The sequence below is a fragment of the Chiroxiphia lanceolata genome, chromosome 15 (genome assembly GCF_009829145.1).
Source record: "Chiroxiphia lanceolata isolate bChiLan1 chromosome 15, bChiLan1.pri, whole genome shotgun sequence".
NCBI lineage: Eukaryota > Metazoa > Chordata > Aves > Passeriformes > Pipridae > Chiroxiphia > Chiroxiphia lanceolata.
In genome coordinates this window covers 7,349,034-7,373,759 of record NC_045651.1, presented here as the reverse complement: position 1 = coordinate 7,373,759, position 24,726 = coordinate 7,349,034, and the positions used below count along the sequence as shown (strand labels likewise).

The 24,726-nt window shown below is 44.7% G+C and overlaps 1 protein-coding gene across 3 annotated transcripts; it reads left to right on the top strand.

Annotated features, from left to right (window-relative positions):
• Positions 1-36: 36 nt before the first annotated feature.
• Positions 37-23,119, top strand: RBM27 (RNA binding motif protein 27). Of its 3 annotated transcripts, XM_032703133.1 has the most exons (22): positions 37-155; positions 2,940-3,058; positions 3,833-3,957; positions 5,746-5,852; positions 6,430-6,620; positions 7,045-7,131; positions 7,446-7,709; positions 8,295-8,528; positions 9,668-9,802; positions 11,845-11,994; positions 13,827-13,974; positions 14,245-14,398; positions 15,542-15,802; positions 15,902-16,030; positions 16,819-16,941; positions 17,443-17,517; positions 17,626-17,790; positions 18,198-18,302; positions 18,396-18,587; positions 18,859-18,945; positions 19,383-19,493; positions 20,086-23,119. In XM_032703133.1, exons 1-22 carry the CDS (start codon positions 97-99, stop codon positions 20,170-20,172), a joined length of 3,108 nt encoding a protein of 1,035 aa, XP_032559024.1. In that variant the 5' UTR covers positions 37-96; the 3' UTR covers positions 20,173-23,119. The 3 variants fall into 3 exon arrangements, with proteins under 3 accessions (XP_032559024.1, XP_032559026.1, XP_032559025.1); XM_032703135.1 differs by lacking the exon at positions 11,845-11,994; XM_032703134.1 differs by lacking the exon at positions 7,045-7,131 and having other exon boundaries at positions 20,086-23,113.
• Positions 23,120-24,726: the final 1,607 nt, after the last annotated feature.

Genomic DNA, 24,726 nt, shown 5'->3' with positions numbered 1-24,726 from the left:
CCCCGGCCGTGCCCAGCAGGCTGCGCTGCGGGCGGTGCCGGGCAGGCTGCGGCCATGGCGGCGGTGTCGCTGTGAGCGGGCGGACGCGGGGCCACCATGATCATCGAGAGCGTGGACGCGCTCAAGTCCTGGCTGGCCAAGCTGCTGGAGCCCATGTGAGTGTGGCAGGCGAGCGGGGCGGGCCGCGCGGGCAGCCCTTCCCGCGGGCCGGGTCCGGCCGAGGCGCTGCGGCCCTACCCCGCCTGTCCCCGGCCCGGGCCCGGCGCGCCCGGAGTGCGGGACAGCCCGGGACAGCCCCGGCTCGGGGACGGGCTGGGAACCTTTTGTCCCGCAATGGACAGCGGGGCTGGGAAAGGGTCTGGAGCAGTAGGAGCGGCTGAGAGAGCTGTGGGGGCTCAGCCTGGAGAAAAGGAGGCTCAGGGTGGACCTTCTCACTCTCTACAACTCCATGACAGGAGGGTGGAGCCAGGTAGGGGTCAGGCTCTGCTCCCAGGGAACAAGGGACAGGACAAGAGGAAATGGCCTCAAGCTGTGCCAGGGGAGATTCAGGTTGGATATCAGGAAGAATTTGTTCATAGAAAGGGTTGTCAGGCATTGGAAAGGCCTGCCCAGGGACCTGGTGGAGTCACCATCCCTGGAGGTGTTCAGGGAGCGATTGGACGTGGCACTCAGTGCCCTGGGCTGGATGACAAGTTGGGGATCGGTCACAGGTTGGATGTGATGATCTTGGAGCTCTTTTCCAGCCTCAGTGGTTCTGTGTGCCTTGGCTGTGGGCTGCTTGTGTCCCCCACCCCACCTGCCTCTCTGGCTGCACTGTGGTAGCTCAGTCCCAGCTGTGTGACCTCGGGGCAGAGCCCAGGGCTGGCAGGAGCTGACAAAACCAGGAATAGTGTTAAACCTGTGGAAACTGTGCATTTACATTCTTCTGCTTGCAGTGGAAGTGGGACTTGTTTGGAGTCAGCATGGATCCACATTGCTTCGTGCTGCTTTTTATGGCTTCTGATAATGCATCCTGGCTGTAATGTGGTGGTGGGTTTGTGTCTGTCCCGAGCTCTGCAGTGCCTAAACAGCCCCAGGTGCTGGTCCTGAGTTCTACAGTGCCTAAACACACCTGGTGCTGGTGGTGCAGGCACAGGAGGGGTTGGTGGGTCTCACCTGCAGCAGGAGTCTCCTGGGAGAAGCTGCTTGTCAGTGCCTGGCAGCCTTAAGGTTCCCACAAAGTACAACTGAGACCTGTGTGAAGTGTTTTAAATAGGCCTTAGGACTGCTCAGTTGCTGTCATTAAGTATCAGGCCTTTGGAAGTTCTTCCTAATTTTCCTTTCCCCTTGTTAAGATCACAGGTGTCTTTGGACAAACCCTGCTGAAAGTCTCTAGACTGGAGCATGACTCCTGCTCTTGCAGTGTCCCTGCCAGCTCCAGTCAGCCTCCAGCATTCCTTGGGCACTTGAGCTGCACTGTGGGGATGTGAGCTGGAGACTCTCATGGCAGAGAATCAAGGGATTGGGCCAGTGGGCCCTGGCAGTCAGGGACTGTAGTGACAACAGAGTGACGATATAGCCTGGCTCACCTGGAGGAGTGCACACACCTCATGTGCTCCTGCACTGCATAATGGGATGGTAATGCCTGAGAGAGACTAATGTGCAGAGAAAGGAAAGGGAATGGTTGTGCAGTGATGGATCATCTCCTTTATTTGAAATGGAAGGTTTATAATCAGTGTGTGAGGGCCCCAGTACATCACACACTGTGAATGCATCACGTACAGGTTATTTCTGTGTATGTGTAAAATCTGTCAATTTGTGGTTTCTTTGTTGTTAATTGCTCCATTTATCCTGGCTTACAGCGGAGGCTGGATGTTGTTGCAGGCTGAGAGTAGAGCTGCTTCATTGCTGCTCATTGAGGATTTTTATTTCTCTCACCAGTTGCCCTCTGTGTGACTTTTTGCCCTTTGCTTGTTTTCTGGCTTTTTTTCTTACTTTAAATTATTTTGAGGTCCATATACTTTATACTTTTTCTTTCTATTTCCATAGTTAATATTCTCAGAAAATACACAATCTCCCTTTGAATGTTAATTTGAAAAAATAAGTCTTTAAATCATGAATGTTTAGGTCCCTGCCCTCAGCTGATAGCTGACATCTGCATCCTCTGAGAGGCAAAATGAGGAGCTGTCACTTAATCATGTCACACTGTTGTTCTGGTTTATACCTGGAGTGTGTTTCTAGTGGCTGAATGGTGGAACCTAAAGCAATATCCCATATAAAGATTACACTGCACAAAGTTGGTGTCTTTGGCCTTTGTGGAGCCAGACAAGAGGGAGGGAGTGTGGGGAGAGAACTTGTTCAGTAACTGTTCCCCTTTGGGTGTTTTACAGGATTACTGTAAGTTTGGCATGAGAGTATCCATGGGGAGGAAACCCCAGCATGTCAGGCACAACCACTGAAGCTGTGCAGAACTTACCTGTGTGTGTATTGAAAATGTGCCTCTGTGACGTTTTCTGAACTGCTTCATAACAATATTTTGATGTTTAAACCCAGTTAACCCTTCCCAGTCCTTGTGCAGTACCTTCCCTGGTTTGTGCTCTGCCATACCCACAGAGCCCTTCGAGCTGTGGTTGCTGGGCTGAGAGGGGGCTCAGCAGTGGGTCTGATTGTCCAAAACAGAGGTGGTTGTCCCTCAGCAAAGCTCAGGAAGAGCAGAGGAGCGGGACTGTTGTCACATGCGGCTGAGGGGTCACAAGGCAACTAAAATATTGGACTGTGGTTTCATAAAGCCCTTTGCTGGCCCTGTGGTCCCAGGGCAGCTGTGCTGTTGCTGGGTGTGAGCCCAGCACCCCGGGGGTGTTGCAGGAGCTCGGGGGGTCCTTGGGCAGTGACTGTGGCAGTGACTGTCCCTACGAGGTCGGTGTCCCGCAGCAGCCAAGCGTGGTTCTCCCTCTCCCCAGATGTGACGCAGACCCCTCAGCCTTGGCCAACTATGTCGTGGCATTAGTCAAGAAAGACAAGCCTGAGAAGGAGCTGAAAGCTTTCTGTGCTGACCAGCTGGATGTCTTCCTGCAGAAAGGTACAGCGCTCTCCAGGGGCTTTGCTTCTCTGGGGGGGAGGACAGAGGGTGATGCACCACTGTTGCCTTCAAAATGCTTCTTGGTATCCATGAATACTTCTTACAGAATGTGATGGAAAAAAGATCTTGGGATTAAAAAAATAATAATCCTCAGGTGAAGTTGTGTAACTTGGACTTTTCACAGTGGGTGGGAGGAAGTGCTCTGAAATGAAAGCAATTTAGTTTAAAGTGTTAGTCGTGCTGCCAGAAGCTTCTCTGACAGGTGCTTGGTCACCTTTGAAAACCTAGTCCTTGTTAATCCTTCAGGCTCCTGGGGAGCTTTGCATGGCAATTTGGTTCATACTCAAGGTTTTAAACACCTGAAATTCTAACACTCACTGGGGAAGTTATTGTGCATTTTTCATGATGTTGAACTGCTGCTGTGAATTATTTACTCTTGTAAAAATTGCCCTAAAGAGGTTGCTGAGAGTAGCTGATGGAGTAGCTGTGGACTTGTTCCTTGATCACAAGCTCTGATCATGCTCACCCTTTAGAACAGGAGAAGTTTTTCTTGTTGTCTTTCATATACCTGATGAATTGCTTTCTCTAAATGAACAGCCTCAAGTCCCACAAATGTAATTCCAGCTCCTTCAGTGGGGCTAAAGCACATTAATCTGAGGTGCTGCTGCTCTGAGCAGCCCACCTGGCTTGCTGTTTTCAGGGTCTTCTCTGGCAAATGTAACCATGCCCTTAAATCCACGTATAACAGTATTTTCTTGTGTTCTGTATCCTCAGAAACTTCAGGGTTTGTAGATAAACTTTTTGAAAGTTTGTACACCAAGAGTTACCTTCCTTCTGCTGAGCCCACGAAGGCAGAGGCGAAGCCTGCAGGGCAGGAGAAAGAAGAAGTCAAGGAGGAGGTAACGTATTTGCTCTACCTGCCTTTAATTTTCAGATTAGCTCTCATGCATTGGTGAGGACAAACATGAAAGCAGAATGCACTCTGTTGTGACTAATGATCTCTGTGACCTGTGTGTGTCTGAAGAGCAGTGGAAGGTGACAACTGGGACAGGAACATTTTAAATACTTTTCCAAAGCCTACCTTTGATTGAGAGTAGTGGCACTCAGAAATCCTATTCACGTGGCCCTAGCAATACCAGATAATAATTATTTTGAAGGGTTTGAGAGGGGAAAGCAGCAAAACCAGTCCAAAACATTTCCAATTTTGTATATTCTGTGAGGAATGGAAATTATTTAGTATATTTTCTGTGATGCTTAAAACCAATGAAATACATCAGCCTCTGTAATGGAGTAATTACTTTGGAAAGTGAGATAGAGTTTGTTTGTCAACAGTTCTCTCTTTTGCCATGATTTTAAGTTCTGTTTGCAAAATTGAAAGCAATTAAGTTTTTGAGAGAAGGTGACAATTAACTGCAGAAATCTGTCAGTCAGCCAAACCCAGGTCAACCCAAACAAACACAAGTCTTTATTTACCAGAGCGTCGTTCATCAGATGATTTAAATTAAAGTTGGTTTTTACTTTTTTGCTCTCTTTTCTGATGTCCTGTTTTATCTGAGATTGTGACACAGAACTTTGCTTATGGAAGTTCATAATTTGCCACTGTACAAGACTTTGACTGGAAGAGCTTTCTCAACAGTTCTCAAAGTAATGTCATAGCTTATAGAAAGTCCTTTAGAGCTACCTTCAGTTGACTTAACCAGTGCTCTGGTGGGGACAGAGGGGGAGGTTTGGGGAGTGGAGGGGAGTGGCAATAAGCAGAAGAAGATATCTAGGACAGCTTTATGGGACAACTTTACAGGATCAGGACATTAATTAGTTGTTTTGACATCAGCAAGGCCATCAGCAGATCATCAATATCTGGCATATAGCTCCGTGTATGGTGTGAGTCCTGCAAATGGAGGCCACAAAATAAACTACACTTAGAATTACAGCAGAGTCAGGGCTGCAGGGGACCCAGGTGTGATGCACCTTGTGCTGGGAGCAGGGCTGCAGGTCAGGCTGTCCAAAGCCCTGTCAAGCCAAGTCTTGAATATTTCTACCAGTTCTCCCCAGTAATCCTGTTACACAAGCATGTAGGAAGCCTTCCTTTTTGTTTTACTTGGGAAAAAAAAATCTTTTACATTATTGCATGTCGACTTTTGTCACCAAAATTTACACTGACTTGTAAGCAATGTGAAATGGCAGCAGAAGTGCAGGGTGGGTCAGTGGTTTGCAGTGGTGGTACAGCTGACAGACTTGTGAACCTGCTTTGGTGGAGGCCAACAAGAAATGTGACCAGTTCCACCATGTGAGCAGGTTTTTGCCTTAAAGCAGTTATTCCAAACGTCAACTAGTGACTTTCCTACTTGGAGAGGTGACTCCTGAGTTGTGTTCCAAGGTTCAGGAAATACCCAACTTATACAATTGCTTATGCTAAATAAGGCAGTAGAGTGGAGAGAGATCTTGTCTTTCCTGAATCCTGTTTAGAAACAAAACATCTAAGTGGTTTTATTTGAGAGCATCTCTGCAGAAAAACTTGGAAGTTTTGAGACAAAAACCCCTCTAGTTCTTGATTGCTTGTAGTGCTTCGGTATTGTGGGCAAGTAGTACTTGAATATTGTTTTATATGGGATGCTGTCTTTCACCTAAAGTACATTTTGATGTCATGTTCTTAATTAAAAAAAGTGATACCTGTCCTCGTTTGGTAGTTGTGTGTTAAACAGAATTTTCAAGAGTCAGTTGAAGAAGAGCGGGAGAGCAGGAAGAAAAAGTATTCCAGTCCCCAGAGGAGCCGTGGAGATTCCAGTGAGCAAAGGTTAGCTTTGAGCCAAAATATTAAGATATTCTTCTGTATTTGTTGTCAATCTTTACCTGGTTTTTACCTTGTAGGTAGTGATTTTTATGAAAAATGGTGATTTTTCTCCCTCCTTTTCTCTGTCTGTGATATGTTGTCTGAATGCTGATCACGTGTGTGAGAACCCTTCATGAAAAGTTGGCCTCTTCCAAAAAGATGATAGTATTTTCAAATGACAATTCCTAGGAATGTCATCAGTTCCATTGTTTCCCTTGTTATATAAATGAAGAGCATTGTTGGGAGGTCTGTGGGGGCTGGGGGCAGTTGTTCACACAGTGAACATCACTTTTAAGCCTGTCTGGGTCTGAGCATTGTAACTGTCTCACCTCGCCAATTCCTAGTCCTGCCCTTTCTGCTCACTACAGACCAGTGATTCAGCTTTGACGTTCTGTACTTCTCTGTAACTTGGGAAATTCCAACTGGAATGTCTCACTGCCCAGATGGATGGGAAGGACAAGCAGTACCTTACCTTCCCGTGAGCTTCTTTTTTAATTTGGTTCCTCCTTTCACAAACGTCATCTACATCTGTCTTTTCTAGGACCAGAGAGAAAAAGCGGGATGATGGGAAATGGAGGGACTACGACAGGTACTATGACAGGAGTGACTTGTACAGGGAGAAGTCTGGCTGGCGCCGGGGCAGGAGTAAAAGCCGGAGCAAAAGCCGAGGGTTAAGTCGGAGTCGCAGCCGCAGCAGGGGCCGGAGCAAAGACCGGGATGGCAGCAGGAGTGGTGAGTATCCAGGGTGCTGCTGCAGGAGAACATCCCATGGCAGTGCTGGGTGCGACTCCTATGGACTCTATGGTTTAGCAGCCAGGAGGTGCCCTTGGGTAGTTGGAGCAAAATCTGAGAGCTTTGTGGTTTTGAAATTGTTAATTAAGATGCTGTTCTTTGGAGTAGAACAATTAAAGGGGTTGTTTTCTTCTTTGCTAACCTCTTAATTTATCCACAGGTGTATACCCATGGATATCAGTAGATTGTATTTTTGAGCTGTGTGTTCTGACAAAGCTGTTGATTTTTATTTTTTTGTTTTTCTCCTTGTAAAGATCGAGCTTTTTGCAAAGCAAAAAGTATTTCCCTCACTTTCACTTTGTTACTGTATATTTTTAGAGAAGGTTTCTTTGCAGTGGTTACCATGTGATCATTGTTCTTTTAGGGCTAGTTCAGGTCTGTTGGAAAAGTAAGTGCCACAGATTACAGCAGATTTCAACGCACCTTGAGACCACGTTAGTTAAGGGCAGAGGTATGTTTGTTGTTTGAAAGGCTTTTGCCCTTCTCTTTCTCCTTTAAAAGAGAGCTGTAATCCAGGATGGAATAAGGAGTAGAGGAATGAATGTGCATTTCGCAAAGAAAACGTTGAGATTTCTGAAGTGAAACCCCTGTTCACATTATGTTTAGTTCTTACTGCATTGGTAAGACTGAGCTCCTTCAAGAACAGTTTAACGTGCAGAACACTCAATATTTCAGGAAATGTTGGGTATTAGCACTTCCTCGTGGCCCTGATGTGCAGAACAAAGCATGAAGACTTTACCCAACTATTTTTTTTTTTTTAAACAGAGCACCGGGAGAGAGAGAGATCAAAATACAAGAGTGAAAAAAATGATGTTGAAGGCTCATATAATCCGGTGTCCGCATCTTCCAGTAAATCCTCTGAACAGTATTCCTCTGCACAAGCTATTCCCAGTGCTGTTACTGTAGTTGCGCCTGCACACCACCTTGAAAACACCACAGAGAGCTGGTCAAATTACTTCAACAATCACAGCAATCCCAGTTCATTTGGCAGAAACCCTCCTCCTAAAAGAAGATGTCAGGATTATGACGGTAACTGTTCCTTAGTTTTCTGTTTCATGCCTCGTTTCAATGGTTGTGTGACTTGTTTTTCGGGTGTTCAGTAAATGTGGACAGCAAGTCACACTGCAGTGGCATGTGACATGTACCTTGTATGTAAGAGGTGCAGAGATGACCTGTGTCATACTGAGGACATAACTAGTCTTACTGAATCAGTTTGCTTATGCTGTGACAGTTCCCGCATAAGAACATATGGAGTTTGTTCACAGTTCTGTAGTGCTAGACAAATACCTCAACCACTGGCACTGCTGCTGCAGATTGCTCTGTGTGTGTGTTTAATATAAACAAGTACTTCTGACTAGCCTTTGTGATGGATACACGTAAGCTTGTATTCTTTTATGAAGGATTGTTCTAATTTGAATAAGCTTGTATGCTTTTATGAAGGATTGTTCTAATTTGAATTATTTTGAAACCTTATCTGATAATGTAATGTTCTATCAGTGACGACATGCTTTCCTTATTAAGAAATTCCAACAAAATCTGAAATGCTACAAATCACTGCGAACTTCTGGGTTGTTTTTTTTTTCCTGACAAGATACGAAATGTCCTGTTTTGCAGAGCGAGGATATTGTGTCCTTGGCGATCTCTGCCAGTTTGACCACGGAAACGATCCTTTGGTCGTAGACGAAGTTTCCTTGCCAAGTATGATCCCGTTTCCGCCGCCGCCGCCGGGGCTCCCGCCGCCCCCGGGGATGCTCCTGCCTCCCCTGCCGGGGCCCGTGCGCGGCCTGAGGCTGCCGGTGCCCCCGGCCCACCCGCAGCCCCCGCCGCCCGTCGTGCTGCCCGTCCCACGTGAGTCACAGCTGCCCCTGTCTGGCACCACTGTAGGAACCAGCTGCGGTTTCTTTGCCATCCGTGTGCTGTTTGATATAGTGCCAAAGGAGTCCTGAAAATTCAGCTGCTGAACCACGATGTGCCTCACACTCCAAACTGAGTTAAATAGGGCACGGGAGTGGAGCAGGGGGGATCTTTCAGCTCATCTCAAGCTGGTGGTGGTTGGATTGGTCACTGACATTTCCTAGGTTTTTGTTTTCCTCAAGTGCAAAAAATGTTGAGATTCGATCTCTTTAGAAGTTCTAATAAAACTCCAGTGTTGGTGCTACATTATCTGCTATTAGAAAGTAATACATCATTGGTGGATCTGAGATCTGTCCTAGCTCAGCAGTCATCTGAGATGTTCAGCCTTTTTTGTTATCTTACTGCATCTTATGAATTCTGTGAAGAAGTAGCATTATGAAGGACATGGTTGTTCTGGTTCAGTGCTCTCTATTCCAGGGACTCAATACATGCTGTGATGGTTGTGTCCAATAGCAGCAGCTTTGGGATGAGAAATAATTTGATACAGGATTAACCCTAACCTTTGCATGAGCCCTTTAGTGGGTCAACTGACTTGCAGTGAGAGAACTGACAGCGCTCAGGATGGGCTGTGTAATGTCACTTGGGGTCCTTTTTGGACATACTCAGTAAGAATGTCTGTGTGGTACATGAGGTAACCAAAGCACAACCAGCTAGAGAAATTCCTTGTCTGGGAATGCTTCTTGCTCTGCAGGTCTCATCTCAGAACTGCAGTCTAAATGATGCTGATCTGATCTCTTGCTCTGAGCAAGCCTTGGCTCTCCATGGCAAAGCTGAGGGAGGAGCTGCTGTAGTTGATGCAGCTCTTGCACTAACAAACCTCTGGGGAAGAAAAGACACTTTTTTCTTTTCCCTTAGAGCACTGTCTTTTCTGGGAACAGGAGAAGGTGTTGGAAGCAGAGTAACTTACCTGAACAAGCTACTCAGTTCAGTGTTGTTGTAGTGAGATTGAACGTATTTACAACCCTGACCTTGCTCAAAGCAAAGCATAAACAAATGGCATTGAATTGTTTGCACATTTTGTCTGTGAGCTGTCAGTGTGTGATTGTGTGATCTGTTCTGTGGTGTTGTTGTAGGACCACCTTTAACACAGTCCAGCTTGATAAATAACCGTGACCAGCCGGGGACAAGCGCAGTGCCCAGTCTGGCACCTGTGGGAGCAAGGCTGCCTCCTCCTCTGCCCCAGAACCTGCTCTATACAGTGTCAGAACGTAAGCAAATGTCTCTTGGTTTAAATCTGTTCGACGTAAAAATTGTAAAATTCCTCTGATGTGTGATTAGAAGTTATCATCTGTCTTCCTCCAGTATGTACAAATCTAAAAAGAAGTCTGATGGGTCTCCCTGGGTCAGGCCATCATCCATTCCGGTGTGGAATGGCAACAGTGTTCTGTCACAGTCTGAGGGAAGAGCACTGTGGGGAGCTTCCTTTGGGTTTCATGTGCTCACAGCAATCAGATTGTTGCATAAGAAAGGGATCCTTTCATCCTCAAGCTGTTCAGTAGGATATTAGTAGGCAAAAGATGGATCTGGAAACCTGTAATTGCTGTTTAACTTAGGTTTTATTCCTTTCCAGTTTGGACTACTGCAGATGAGAGATTTTTTTTTTCCAGCTGTGTATCACAATAGTCTGTACAGTCTTCATATACATCAGTACTTACTTTCTATCCTTTTTCCAGATTCAGCTTAGTTCTAGTTTTCTAACTTAAAGTGGATGGCTTTCACTGGACATATCCATCTTCCTTAACAGAGCTCAAAGTTTTAAAAAGTGGGGTTTTACGAGGGAAAATAGCAAAATGCCTGGAGAGTCCCAGATTGCTCAGTTTAAACACAATAAAGCTTTAATAATAAAGCTTTCTTTAATAATGAAAGGATTAATGGCATTTCCCTATCCTATATGAGCAAAATAAGATAATTAAATGTCAGTGTTTTATAATATTCTCATTTATAATATTCTCATCTGGGGTTTTTACAGTAAATATTCTGAATTTTATTCAAAGGAAGGCTTTAGTTCAGTTCATGATCCGTGTCATCATCTTTGTGACTTCCATGCTTTTCAGAACTTCAGTCACTCAGATTTCTTGTTTGATAGTCTGTTCAGTTATGCCCAAGTGCTGTCAGGTGTTTAGGTGTCACCATCTGATCCTTTCAGCTCCAGAACTTCTGGTGGCTGATTCTGCCTGTCATAGGTCACAGGGCATCACAGTAATTCTGTTCTCCAGAACCACTGTGGAGATTCTCATGTCCTGTTCTTGGACTGCTGTGGTAATAACTGCTGGCTGCCCTCTTGCAGTCAACCATATGCCAAATCAGGGAGGAGAAACTTGTGGTTCAGCTCCTTCAGGGTTAGTGTAAGTTCTTGGCAGAGCCTGAAACTGTAAAACATCAGTGTGGATATTCTGGGGCATCTTTTTTAAATTGTAGAGTTGTCTTTGCTGCTGTGGAATAAGGAGCTGAGATTCAGGGGAGTTCACATCTGTCAGGTCCCCTTGTGCAGGCATTCATTCTGTTCCAGGATGTACTGTGTTTCTGTGGAGGCTCTTCATAGACTTCATTCATTCTAGTTCTTGTACAGCTTTTCTTTTTTTTGGAAAATTGCATCGTCCTCTATTTGGACCTTGGGCTGGAGGAACAATAGCAGTCAATTCTGTCATCTTGTGTTCTCATGGTGACCCCTTCTAATGAAAATGATCATTCCTACCTTACCTGGGATAGGCAGCTGGTCTCACTCTTACATAAAGTAAGAGAATCCAGTAGGTAAGTATTGGTCCCATTACCTCACTTCTCAGCTTTCTTTGAATTATTTAAGTATGTTCTTTCCCCAGAATCCTTTTCTGAAGTGAACTAGACCCTTGGGCAGCAAAGACTGAAAATCTCTTTGCATCTTAGGCCCTACAGTATAAATACCCAAACAAAACCTTGTGTTGCTCCCCTTGAAACAGTGCCAGACATTGTGCAGCTTGTCACACAGATACCTTGGGCCTTTCCAGTCAGTGGATCAGCAATACTCAGTATTGTGACCTGTGTGCTTTGGACAAACAGTACCAGATTAAAAACCAAAAGAGAATGTGCCCAGATAGGCTGGGTCCAGGTGAGGGTTTGAAATGGCTGCACACGTTGGCTGTACCACCTCTCTTTTCTCTTCATCCGAAACAGCTTCTGACTCTTGGACATCCATGCATTTCCTTAAAGGAAAATTAACCCTGAGTCTTAAACTCATTTGAAAAATCCTGTCGTTTCTCTCCTTTTTTTGTAGATACATATGAGCCAGATGGCTATAACCCCGAAGCTCCTAGTATTACCAGTGCTGGTAGATCTCAGTATCGGCAGTTCTTTACGAGAGCACAAATGCAGCGTCCAAATCTAATTGGCCTAACATCTGGGGAGATGGATACAAATCCTCGAGGTAGGAAGGGTTTCTGGTCATTGCTGTTGCTATTTTCGTCCAAGACCGTGAACAATTTTCCCTGTTTTCAGGCTGAAGGCACTCCTTTTTCTGACTGCTCTAGTGTTTCAGAGCAATTTTTGGACATTTCTGCCTTTGTTTTGAAGGTACTGATATGACCATATTAGAGTCAAAGCAGCCTTTTTGGTTAAAAATAACCACTTGCTTGGGAATGTTACAAGGGTTTTGTTGGTTGGTTGGGTTTTTATTCCTCCTTAGCCTGTGAAGGCACTTTCCACGTGCTGGGAGCTCTTAGAAAGAAAAATGGTGCCTAAAGATGGCTTTGGCAGCACAGTCTGCAGACTGCTTTTGATTAGCCAAGGGCACAGAGGTGATGATCCACAGTCCTTGCCTGGGCTGTTGCAGTAGTGAAGAGGGGAACTGTCATGGCATGTTTTGGTGCTTGATGGTCTGACTGTCAGCCAGGTGTTCTCTCTGAATGAACATTGCAGGTAGCATTCCAATTCTCCCAGGCCATGGGAATCCCAGTCTGCACTTAAACAATTCCTAACCCCTACCTGGATGGATGTAGGTGTAGTCTCTTAGTGGTGACGTGTACAAAATACCTTTTAGGGAAGAGAACAAGTCAAGGTTCTTTAAAGAAAGTTTAGTTCTGGTAGCAAAACTTTCTTTCTCCCTCCTGTTTTTCCTGCCCTGATCCTTAAAAGCAAAGATGCTAAATTTTAATGTTTGCTATTACACTTCAGTGTTTCTTATTCAGTAGATAAGAAAGATTTTTTTTTTTTTTCAGTATTTCCTTCCAGGGACTCATCCTGTAAAGAATATAGTTAAATATTATTGCAGAAATCACTGTTGCCATTTGTATCTTAATGGCTGTCACAGAGGCAGGGTTGGGGCTTTATTGCTGCCCCTCAGGCTCTCTGAGAGCCCATCCCAGGGGTAAGACAGGGGTGAGCAGTTGGTGGTGGAGCTTCACACCACTTGTTTTATTGTCTTTGTCACAGGTGGAAAAGGTTTGCTCTCACATCATCCTCCAAAGTGAGATCAAAGCCAGGCCTGGAAATGCCCGGCCTGTTCTCACCAGCAGTAACCAGCAGAGCTCTGGCTTATATAAAAGTCATAGAAATTGTGTATAACTCAGACTTCTTTTTAGGAGTTGAATATTTGGCACAGGCAGGAGACTAATAGCAAGGGCATACTCTTGCAAAGGTTATAAATAAATTCCTAGCAAACTTTATGTTGGTAGAAGTTGCTTCAAACTTTAAATCTAATGTCTTGGAGAGCGTAATAGTTGTATTTAATTAACAGTTTGTTGCTGAAGCCTGGCTGGAGGGCTGGCAAGGGGATAACAGTGGAAGGCATGGGTTCTTCATTGCTTTTACCCTGTCAAGGGTTCATACAGGGGAAGTTGGTTGTTTATTCAGCCCCTGCCCATTGCAGAGCTCTAAACTGAAGTCTGGGAACCCAGCCTTGGCTCTTTGCCTCCTTTTCTGTTTCGTTGGGATTTGGTTGGGTTGGGTTCCCCCCCCCCGGTCTCCTTTTCCTGCAGAATCTGAGTTTTCAGTACCTGAAAGATGAAGTTATAGCTTTGTTCAAGCTAATATTAACCTTAAATGTTAAAACCTCATCCCTCCTGGCTGAACTGTGTGTGTTTCCCTCAGGATGTTTAGTTAAGCTAGGGATTAATGTGGGAATAACTTCAGAAACAAAACTGACCAATTTGGTAAAGTCTTCCTAATGTTTGTGTTTTTAACTTCAGTCCTGTTTTGCTGTGTAAGGCAAAGCTTTTCCATGTGTGGTGGAATAACACAGGCCTTTTTCCTTCCCTCCAGCTGCCAATATTATCATCCAGACTGAACCTCCCATTCCCATTACAAATAACAGCAGCAATGTCACTAGAGTTGTCCTGGAACCAGACAGCAGGAAAAGATCTCCAAGTAACATGGAATGTCCACCACTGAAGAAACCCTGGCTGGGAAAGTAAGAATTAGCTGGAATTAGTTGGAATGCACTTGATTGCTGTCAGTGCTGTGAACATTGCTGTTCCCCAGTCTCTGCAGTCGGGGCTAGTTGGGTCAGAAAATCTGTGTCCACATGATATGGTGACTAAATATTGGGTGGTGGGGAGAGCTCTTCTTTGTTAGTGTGTAGAGGGTGTACTTTTCAGGGGAAAAATGTATATTAACATTTGCTGCCTTACTTGGGGACACGTGTGCCCACCTAAACTGCTCCTGTTCTCCTCTCCTCTAGGCAAGCAAATAACAACCAGAACAAGCCAGGGTTTTTGAAAAAGAATCAGTACACAAATACAAAATTAGAAGTTCGAAAAATTCCACCAGAATTGAACAATATTACACAGCTCAACGAACACTTCAGCAAATTTGGAACTATTGTAAACATTCAGGTAAAAGCCAAAGTTCAGTTTTATGTCTGTATATGGTTATTTTTTTTCCCCCAAAGCCTGCTGGAATAATTGCATGTTTTCCTTGAGAAATCTTAATGGAGACTAACTGGGAGAGGAAGGAATCAAGTTCAAGGAAACTTTTCTTGGTCTACTGTGTATTATTATCTTAATTCTGTAAAAGTGTGTTGGCTTCTGCCTTCATGAGGCCTTACTACATTTGAAAAACTGACCAGTTTAACAGTGTCTAAACTGATTCAGGTGTTTGAGGAACTTGTTTGTAACTTTTTAAAAAGACAGTTTGTCTTGTATGGTAGTCTTACAGTATTTCACAGTCAGGATTTTGACAAAGATGCTACAGGAGAGTCTTTATCTGCATCAGTTTGTTACCACTTGGCATCCTAGAACTGGTTCCAGCTCAGTGGTGTCCCTTGCTCTGTAAGAAGGGGAAAAGTACTAAAAAAAAGTTACATGGTTAAAACAGCATTTAATTTCCATTTTATTTTTCTAGAATAAACAGTGGCCTCTTAAGTCCTCAGTTACAGGTCTAAATAAAAGACACATGCCTTGGAAGCCTCCATATTTCTTGAGTTGATAATTTTATGTCTTAGCCCAAAAGACACTGTGGTGCTTTCTGCACCTCCATAAGGAAATAATGCATTTCATATGTGCTGTCTGAATCATTGCACTAGAAAGTCCAAGATACATTTTTATTACTGTGATACTAATTTTTAGAAAAAGAGTCTTATTCAAGACTCTGAGGTACTGCTGCTTTGAGGGTGTGCTGAGGTTGTGCACCCTCGAGCAGCACTTGCCTTCTGGGAGATTGGAATAAAGAGCCTTTGGGTCAGTACCAGGGTCCCTTCAGCCATATCCCAGTGGCACTGCACACTGCTCTAAATGTGATGCTGCTGGTGGAGGAGTCTTTATTTCTTTATTTTACTGTATATAGGCTTTGCTGCAAGGACATGTAATGTTTACCAGAATGTACTTGGCTTTAATTACCTAGAGCGTCCTACCCATGTTTTGAGCTGTTAATACACTGGGTGTCCCACTCATCGTTGCAGATTATTTGTAGATGGGTTTGCTGCCAGTTGAGATGTTTCCTTCCTTGACAAATAATGCATTTATGAACTTTTGCTTTAGGTTGCTTTCCAGAATGACCCTGAAGCTGCTCTCATTCAGTACTTGAGTAACGACGAGGCGAGGAAGGCGATTTCCAGCACGGAGGCGGTGCTGAGCAATCGTTTTATCCGGGTGCTGTGGCACAGGGAGAGTGAGCAGCAGCCCACATTGCAGCAGCAGCAGCAGCCAACCCCCCCCCAGGCCCTCCATCACCAGCTGCACCTCCAGCAGCAGGCCCTGGCCACGCCACCTGCCGTGACCGTGCACAGCAGCCTGTCCAAGGTACGTGCTGTCAGGGAGGTCAGCAGCTTTCCAGAGTGACTGCTGCTGCAGGAAAAGAAAATATCTAATCTTCACGTTTTGATATCTGTGGATACACAGGTGATGAACAAACCCCTGGCATCTGGTGCCTATGTCCTTAACAAAGTCCCGGTGAAACGGCGCCTCGGAGCAGCGGGTGGGAGCCAACCTGAGCTAAGCCAGCCCGGGGCTGGGGGGGAAGAGTCTCAGGTACGTTTGAAAACCAGCCATGGTCATGCTCTCAGATACAGCTTTGGCCTGGCAGCTGGGAAGGACTTGTGAATTGTTCCCACTTGCTTCTCTTCCTTTTCACTTAATGTTCCACTCAACCACAGTCAGTCACTTCTTCCTCATTTCATCAGCTATTTATATGAAATAGGGACAGTGACTTTAGGAACAAAGTATCAGTATTTTAAATAGCATAAAATATTTTTGGCAGTGCTTCATAGTAAACAAATCTGACAGCCTGTGAGATCAGCTTTTTGTTGGTGAATCTGTTGGCTTTCAGTGATTTCTGAGCTTATGCTGTGCTTTAACAGCAGTGCTAGAAGCTTAGAGACTACTTGTGCCCAGAGTTCAAGCTGATACAGTTTAATTCGATACCGAAGTGCAGCATGTGTTCTGGGCCGTAGAGAAGTCCTTTTGAGAAAGGAAGCATGAAGTGGCTTTTGCTGCTTCATTGATCAGAAAGTGTGATGTTAGGCTGTGACTGTGAAGCTGAAACTAAGGTGGATGGAAATCATCACCTTCAGTGGTGTCCTAGTGGGAATCAGAATGCAGAGGGAGTCTGGCATGGAGAAGGAAAGACAGTATCTTTTGCAGAAATCCTTTTAACTAGTTTTATGTCTTGATCTGTGTGTTTTAATTGCCTTGGTCTTTCTACCTCATTGTACAAATCTGGACATTTGTGCTCATATGTGTTCCTCTGAAGTGTCCTGATGGTATATCAGTCACTTCAGCTATTCCATAATTTGGTGTGTTTGTTTTTACTATTTCAGATATTTCCTACTTCTACAAGCCACTCAAAAATGGTTTACAGTTCTCCAAATTTAAAGACATCCCTGAAGTCCGGTGCAGGGTCTAAACCTCACGATGTGCAAGAAGCCCTTAAAAAAAAACAGGTACTTGACTATTGATGGCTGACTGGCAGTGTAGTGAGCAAAGTGTTTTAAATGCAAGGTTTTATGGACACCTGAAACCTCAGTACTGCTGTACAGCTTTCTGCATGGGTGTGGGCTTTTGTCATCGTTATGGGACTGTCTTGCAAACACATATTGGGGCAGAGTGTCCTTTTGGGGTGTCTTCCTCGACACACTTGGCTGTGTGGGGTTTTCTGGAGGCATTTCTCCAGTTTCCATCTCTGCAGCTAGAAGACACTTGAATGACAGCATAGGGTATGTTCCTTAAGAGGTGTCTAAAGGGGGCAAAAAGTAAAGTACTTTACAGTGGGAAATTAGCAGCTTTTTACTGGATCAGCTATACTTTGTACTTGTGCTTTTTGCAGACAGTAGTTTTTGTTGTGGACTTCATTTCCGTAGCTTGAAGAGGACAGTATGATCTGTATGAGTACATAGAATGCTAGACTGCTTTTTACTGATAGAAAGAATTTTCTCCTCATATAGGAGGCAATGAAACTCCAACAAGACATGAGGAAAAAGAAGCAGGAGATGTTAGAAAAACAGATAGAATGCCAGAAGGTAAGCCTGGAATGTCTCTAGTAAATACGTTCTGATTTTGTAGATACCTGTCTGTTCAGGGCTGTTTAGCCTGGAATTTTATGTTCCTGCACTTTTATTATTGCATAGATGTTGATATCCAAGCTGGAGAAAAACAAGGCCATGAAACCAGAAGAGAGAGCAGAAATTATGAAGACCTTAAAAGAACTAACAGGAAAAATATCTCAGTTAAAGGATGAATTAAAAACTTCATCTACAACCTCCACACCATCCAAATTGAAGTCCAAAACAGAGGTATTTCTTGTGCAACATGCTTGCCTGCTTATCTTTTGTAACTATTTCCAATAATATTTCTTAAAAATGCAGCAACATTAGATCAAAACACTTGCAAGCAGTATTTTAATGTGAGTGATAACTATGGATGAGCAAGCCATGGTTTAAGGAACTCCATGACCTAGTTTTGCTTGTAGCTCATTCGCACTTGTTCCAGTTCTAAAGCAGAGGATTCTGGGTCCTTCAGAAAATGGTAGGGACAACACACAGACACAGTTAAAACAGACTGAATTTAGAGAAAAGTGTGTGGCTGTCATGTCCTGATCTGTCTGGACCGTTCACATCAACATGTTGAAGTAGAATAAACATTCTATTTTACAGTTCTGCCCTTCCCTCCTGTTTTCTCTTCCTGTCCCTTTTCCTCCCAGGCCCAGAAGGAACTGTTGGATGCAGAGCTGGATTTCCACAAGAGGCTGTCCTCTGGAGAGGACACGACTGAGCTGCGCAAGAAGCTCAACCAGTTACAGGTGGAGGTGAGCTGGTGTGCACTGGTGCTGGGGATGAATTTCTGAGGTGTCAGTGTCTCGGATCCCCTCACGGTGGGGGTGGCTGTGTTCTCTCCCCAGGCTGCCCGATTAGGAATCTTGCCTGTTGGTCGAGGAAAGGCAGTGCCAGCCCAAGGAAGGGGCCGGGGCCGGGGCCGTGGGGGCAGAGGACGGGGCATGTTGAACCACATGGTGGTGGATCACCGGCCCAAAGCACTCACCGTTGGAGGCTTTGTTGAAGAGGAAAAAGATGAATTGTTACAGCACTTCTCTGTAAGTGTGAGCTGTAAATTAATACGTGTGTTTCCTTTCCTCCTGCAGAATTAAGCTGTGCTTAGTAGGATAGCAATAAATCTGAGCTTTTGTCCAAAAATTGAAGTGCTGCAGTATTGCTGGGTGATGGAGCTGAGTCTACTGGCTCTCACTTTTCTGTCTAAGAAATCAGATTTCAGTACACTTGAGTACTGCAAGTGTAGCCCATGATGATCGTGGGTTTGGTGGAGGAGAATATTACTGCTGGTCCTAATGAACTTTTCTCTCACAGAAATTTGGAGATATCGAAGACCTTCAAGAAGAGGATTCCCCACTAAGTGTTGTTCTAACTTTTAAGTCTCGCTCAGAAGCTGAGAATGTAAGTAGAATCATGGATATATTTTTTTCACAGACCTAAAATAAGAATTTTTAACTGCTGATGTCTACTTTTGTATTGTAAAATTTCGGAGGCTTTGATCCTCCAGTTTGAACTCGATAGTGTTTGGTGCTGCTGCAGATAGTGCCACAGAAAGAGAGGTACCACCTGAACAGTGACACAGGGCTTTGGCTGGTAAAGGCTCTGTGTCCCCATCCCCTCAGAGCTCTGCTCATCCTCTTGGGCGGGAGCAGCATTTGGCAGATTTGGGTGTGAGTGAAGTTGCTCTCAGAAGACTTACGTGGGTGATTGTGGTTTATATATGTGAGACCTTCAAATGTGCCTCTGCACCTCATGCACTGGGTCTGGCTTGTTGGTGATACTAAAAAAGTTCTTTACTTGATCCTTTCTCTGAAAATCTGTTCATTTAAATGACTCAGGCTGCTAACCAGGGATCCCGGTTCAAGGACCGGCGGCTCCAGATCTCATGGCACAAACCCAAGGTACCTTCTGTGTCCACAGAAATTGAGGAAGAGGAGTCCAAGGAAGAGGTATGAAAATCTGTTAATAATCTGATCATTCTTCCTGGAATCTGATAGCTCAGAGCTCTTAAGATACAGTTTTCTGTGTGCTGAAGAAATTTTGTAAAAGATGTTTTTGTAAACCAGGAACTGAACTGCATTTCCCACATTTTAAAATGGGGAAAAGGGACAAAAAAAGAAAAGAAAAAGACACTTTGTGGGTGGGATGTTGATTTGTCAATGATGATGCCTCAGGTTCTGTATGCAGGCTGCAAAACACTAACTCCTGTTAGTGCTCCACTGTAGGAAGCATTGTCTGTTCTTCCCCATAATTCTGAACACATGAAGCTTTTAAAGGTGTTTCTGTTGAGGCACTTAACAGGAACCTTCTTCGGGAGGGACATGGGTCATGGTTTATTCCAGCTTCCTCTGAAGCTTTGCTCTCTTTCCCTCTCTTGATTTGAGGCTGCCATTCTTCCCCTAAAGCTAGTTGTGTGTGTCTGTGAGACACACAGTAACACCACAAGCAGGTCCAAGTACAGCTGAGGCTGTGTGGTGTGATGTGTCCCAGGGCACAGCGTGGAATTTGTGCTTAAAAGTCCATTTTTTTTCTTCCTTTCAGGAGACTGAAACCTCAGATTTATTTTTGCACGAAGATGATGACGATGATGACGAAGATGAGGATGAATCTCGTTCTTGGAGAAGATGAAACTTGATGTTGGAAATGTATAATTTTAGGAATATAGTTCAAGCTGCATCTTTTAAACATTTATTTAAGGAAGTTGATGAGCCAAAAAAAGCTTTACTTTCTTTTCAAACCACAAGATTTACCATGAGCAGAGTTTGGTATGAGAACATTTGGGACATAGAGCTGTGAGACTGAGCTAGCCAAAGGCCCAGGAACTTCTTACAGGATTATCAAGCTCACCAAGATGGTGATTTTTTTTCTATTTAAGAAGGATAAAAAGAGAGACGGGGGGAAAATTAGTATTTTCTTGTCCTCTTTTTGTGTCACCTGTATTACCTTGTTTTGGGTTTTTTATAATGTGATTGGTTTGTTAGTTTATAATTGAAAAGATATTACAGGTTTTATTTAGCAATATTATGGGGTTAGGGTAAAGACAAACTTTCATTAAATATTATGAAAGAAAAACTGGCCTCATTTGCTCGTTGAAAAAGGGTAGCATTTTGTTTCCTATGGAGTCTCTCATAGTAGGAATTATTTGTAGCTAGGTTCATAAATCATTTATTTCAGTATGTTTGACAGCCACACAGTCTCTATGTTGTTCTGCTTTTTGTGAGAGGAGGTGGAAGAAACAATTTAACAGGGTATTGCTATAACATGGTCCAGTTCACTCTGTTTCTCCAAATTTTGCTTCACAGAAAACATCAGCAGGGACACACTGGGGTGGATTTTCACTCCCTCTTGATTTCTTTCTGTAGTTCCAGTGTAAGGCTCAGTGTAAGTCAGCCTGTTTGTTTACTGCACTTCAGTATTTGTGAGCAGGAATGGAAGGAGTTCCAGACTCCCTCAAAAGCAGCTAATCTGGCCCCAGCCAGGAGCAGCTCTCTTCCTCTCCCTGTTTCCAGCTGTCTGTTCCAGGCAGAGCCCTGCAGTGTTCAGAGCAGGATGGGTTTCAGCCCACAGGACCAGGCTGTCTTGCCCAGCCCCAAACCAGGGACGAGTGTCCCAAGGGTGTTCAGAGCTGGGTCTCCAAGGGGATTCCCTCATGGCCAAGGGCAGTTCTTTCAGACATGTTGAGCTGAACTCCATTACATTCTCAATTGCCTTATTGCTGTACCATTTAACCCCCCAGGAATGGGGTGTGTGCTGGTGGTGATGCAGGTAACCAGGTCAGGGTCCTGAGCCGGGTGCTGTCCCTGGTACAGGCTCCAGGGCTCACGGCTGGGTCACCTGGCAGCACTTTCCCTGCCTGTCCTCTGGTCCTGGCCACTCCTCAGTGCAGTTTATGTACATTTCTACACAAAATAAACACAATGTCAGTGCACAGCGCTCTTCTCTCTTGAGTGATCACCAGTGTATTCCCCAGGGACTCCTGATGGAAGGACAATATCCACCACACCCTTTACCTGCCTGTGGCTCTGAGCATGGCCAGGGGCAGGTGCTGAGCACCCTCTGGGGTCACAGCCCTGCTGACTCTGTATCCCTGAGCCATTGTGGGGTATCAATCTGTATAATGTCCTATTTCCTGTCAGTTGAAGGGAATGTCTCCAGTATTTTGTCTCTTTCCAAAACTCACCTTTTCCTAGAATTGGGAGTCTAAATTCCAGGCATGAAGAAACGAGGGAAAGCCCACCCCCCACGTACTTAGAAGAATGTCTTGCTCTTCTCCCATCATCCCTAAGGATTTTAGTGTCTGTGGTACAGTGTGTATCTTGAAAAATCCATTGCAGCAAACATGTCCGAGTCCTGACAACTTAAAAAATGAGAGAGGGATCAAAAGGATTTATATATTTTTTTGTACAGAGCTTTTTCTTAAACTGTATAATTTTGTAAATATTTTGCTTTTTTTTGTGTACTAAAACTACCGGCGTATAGATTTCAATAAGAATTGTTGTATTTTTGTATTTGGAAAATGAAAATTACAGTGGATTAATTAAGCTGTAAGCAAATTGCAGTAGCCTTCGACACACACGGAATGGATTCCTTTTCATATGGTTTTAGCTCTAAAGTGACACTGGGGTGACATCTGTTTTTCCAGGGGAAAGTGCTGGGGGAGAGGAGGAGGAGGAGGAGGAGGAGGGTCAGAGCTTTATTTAATGGCTTTGAGAGCTTCATACAGTTAATTTTGCCTTCACAGTACCCTTGGCAGTCTGGCCCAAGTCCCTGGTGCCATCCCAAAGGTGGCTGGTGCCTGTGGGGCAGGCAGTGCCCCCGAGCCTGGCTGTGCCCAGGGGGCAACAGGGCTGCGACCGGCTCGGGGGGGCTGGAGCAGGGGGAGAGGAGCTGTGTGAAACTGGCCTGCCTTTTGCCAAAGTGTGTGGCCCCCCCTGTATTTCAGGGCATGCTGAACTCTCTTGGAATGGTTTGGTTTGGATTCCATAGGCAGCAGGGCAGTACAGCTGAGTTTGTTTCATGGCGATGCTTTGTTGGGAAATTCACGTGTACCTTGGGCAAAACACAACCCACGGGGTACCTGTGTGCCCCAGGCAGGTGTGATTCCCTGTGCCAGCCTGAGCTGGGGGACAGACACTGAGGATGGGGAAAGCAAGTCACTGTGGGAGGAATTCCATCCCTTTCCTTGCTGACTTAACCTGAGCAAAATAAACAAAACCATCTCCAGAGCTGAAAAGGTAAATCTGCAACCTGGCACCTGCTTGTGAAAGCACCACTTTAACAAAATCATGTGAAAAGGAACAAAGCTCCTCTTGGTGTATAGTAACCTTGTACTATAGTTTTTACAGATTGTGAACTTGTGTAATAGGGTAATAGGAGATATTGATGAATTTCTAACTGTTTATACATTGAAATTCATATATGTAATGTTTGTTTTATTGATTACAAGCTGAATTTCTAAGATGCATGTTGACTTTTTTGCAATAAAGATATACTGTGGAATGGTTCAAGATTTAGAAAAGACAAAATTCTAACTGAAATAAATTGGAAGCAGAACCATTCAAAAAAATTACAACTCTCACAAAAAGAGCATTATCACTTCTTTTGGGGGAAGCGGATGTATGAAGGGGGATTTATGACTGTGGGATTCGTGTGCAGGTTTGGTTTATGTTGGAGCTGAGAGATAAATCTTCCAAGTGTCTCAGTACTCTGGAACAGAAGGTGTTAAGACAGATAAATGGATGTGGGAGGAGGCAGAGTGGGGGTTGTTTGACATTTGGGGGGCTCAAAGTTCAACAGAAAATGAAGGAAGGTTGTAGGGCCTGGGGTGGCTTCTTGGTCTCTCCCAGGTTTCCAGCGTTCTGGGCTATTGGGTACAGGCCCTGAGAGGACACTTCACAGGTTGGGGTGAAAGTTAATTTATTCCACTATCACCTTTGTTCTTGGTCTGTGCTCCTTTCACCAGTTCCTGTTATTCCCTCTTCTTCCCGTGTTGCCTTCATGAATGTGAATGTTTGTGATCCAAGTTTTTCCAAATCTTTCCCTCCTGCAGCCCCTCCCAGCTGCTGGGGATGATTTAAAAGCCAACCTGGCTCTTCTGTGCTGCTGAAGAGCCCCTCCATGACAAACCTGTGGCTTTGGGACATTTTCTCAGTGCCAGGAGTTGAACTTCAGAGTTTTCCCCAGCTCCCTTCTCAGTCCACAGCCACCAACCAGCCTCATTCTGCAGGAGGCAACCACGTCCTTCCAGAGATGGGTCCTGACACAGAGCAGGAAAGGTTTGGCATCCACTTCAAAGCACTTGCTGCATCCTACATGATCAAAATTCATTTTAATGGAAAAAGGGAATATAAAGAATGTGGAAGGGGAGTAGCATCTGTCTGTCTTTGGATGTATTTTTCCCCCTGGCCACTCCGAATATTATCTGAGAGTTCCCCAAGCCCAGCAGGGTGGGACAGTTCTTCCCACAGCCATGGGCTGGAATCCTACCAGGAGCCTGTTGGAAAGAAGCAAATGTCTACAGGAACTATTTGAAGTGAACAGACACATGAAGGTAAGTTGTTGGTGTATTCGTCGGGCCAAGAATGTCTTTATTGTCTCCAGTCGAGGCTCTGTGGAATACAGCATTGACTGTCTGGAGAGGGTTCCTGAAGGTGGGAATCTAATTTTAACTCGTCTCTGGAAATGTGGGACCCAGTTCTGTCCTGTGGAGCAGGTTGTGTAACATGCCTGGGCCCTTACTGTCAATATCACTGACACAAGGGGGGTTGAAAAGGGAAAAGTAATTTGATGTTTCTCTGGAGGTTTTTATGTGCTGCCACTGCTTTGTTCCATGACAGATTTACAACTGTGATGATCAAAACCTAAATGGATAAACTAGAACTCCTAAATGGATAAACTTCTCTCTCCTTCCCCAGGATCATTCCACAGACAATTTCCAATGGCTGCTTGGTAATTATCAGGTAGACTGATCCCTATGGGATCCTGGGCATGTGGAGCTGGACAGGGTGGGGGTAAGGCCTTGTGTGGAGTGTCCCCAGATGCCTCCTTCTTCTTCACCTGGAGCTTCCTCCTTCTTCCCACAAAAGAAAACCAAGTTTCTTTCACTACTACTTAATGGCATCCGGCCATTTCACTTTTTTGTCAGAAACAGCTTTTGGATTTGAACTTCAAAAAAACCCATTT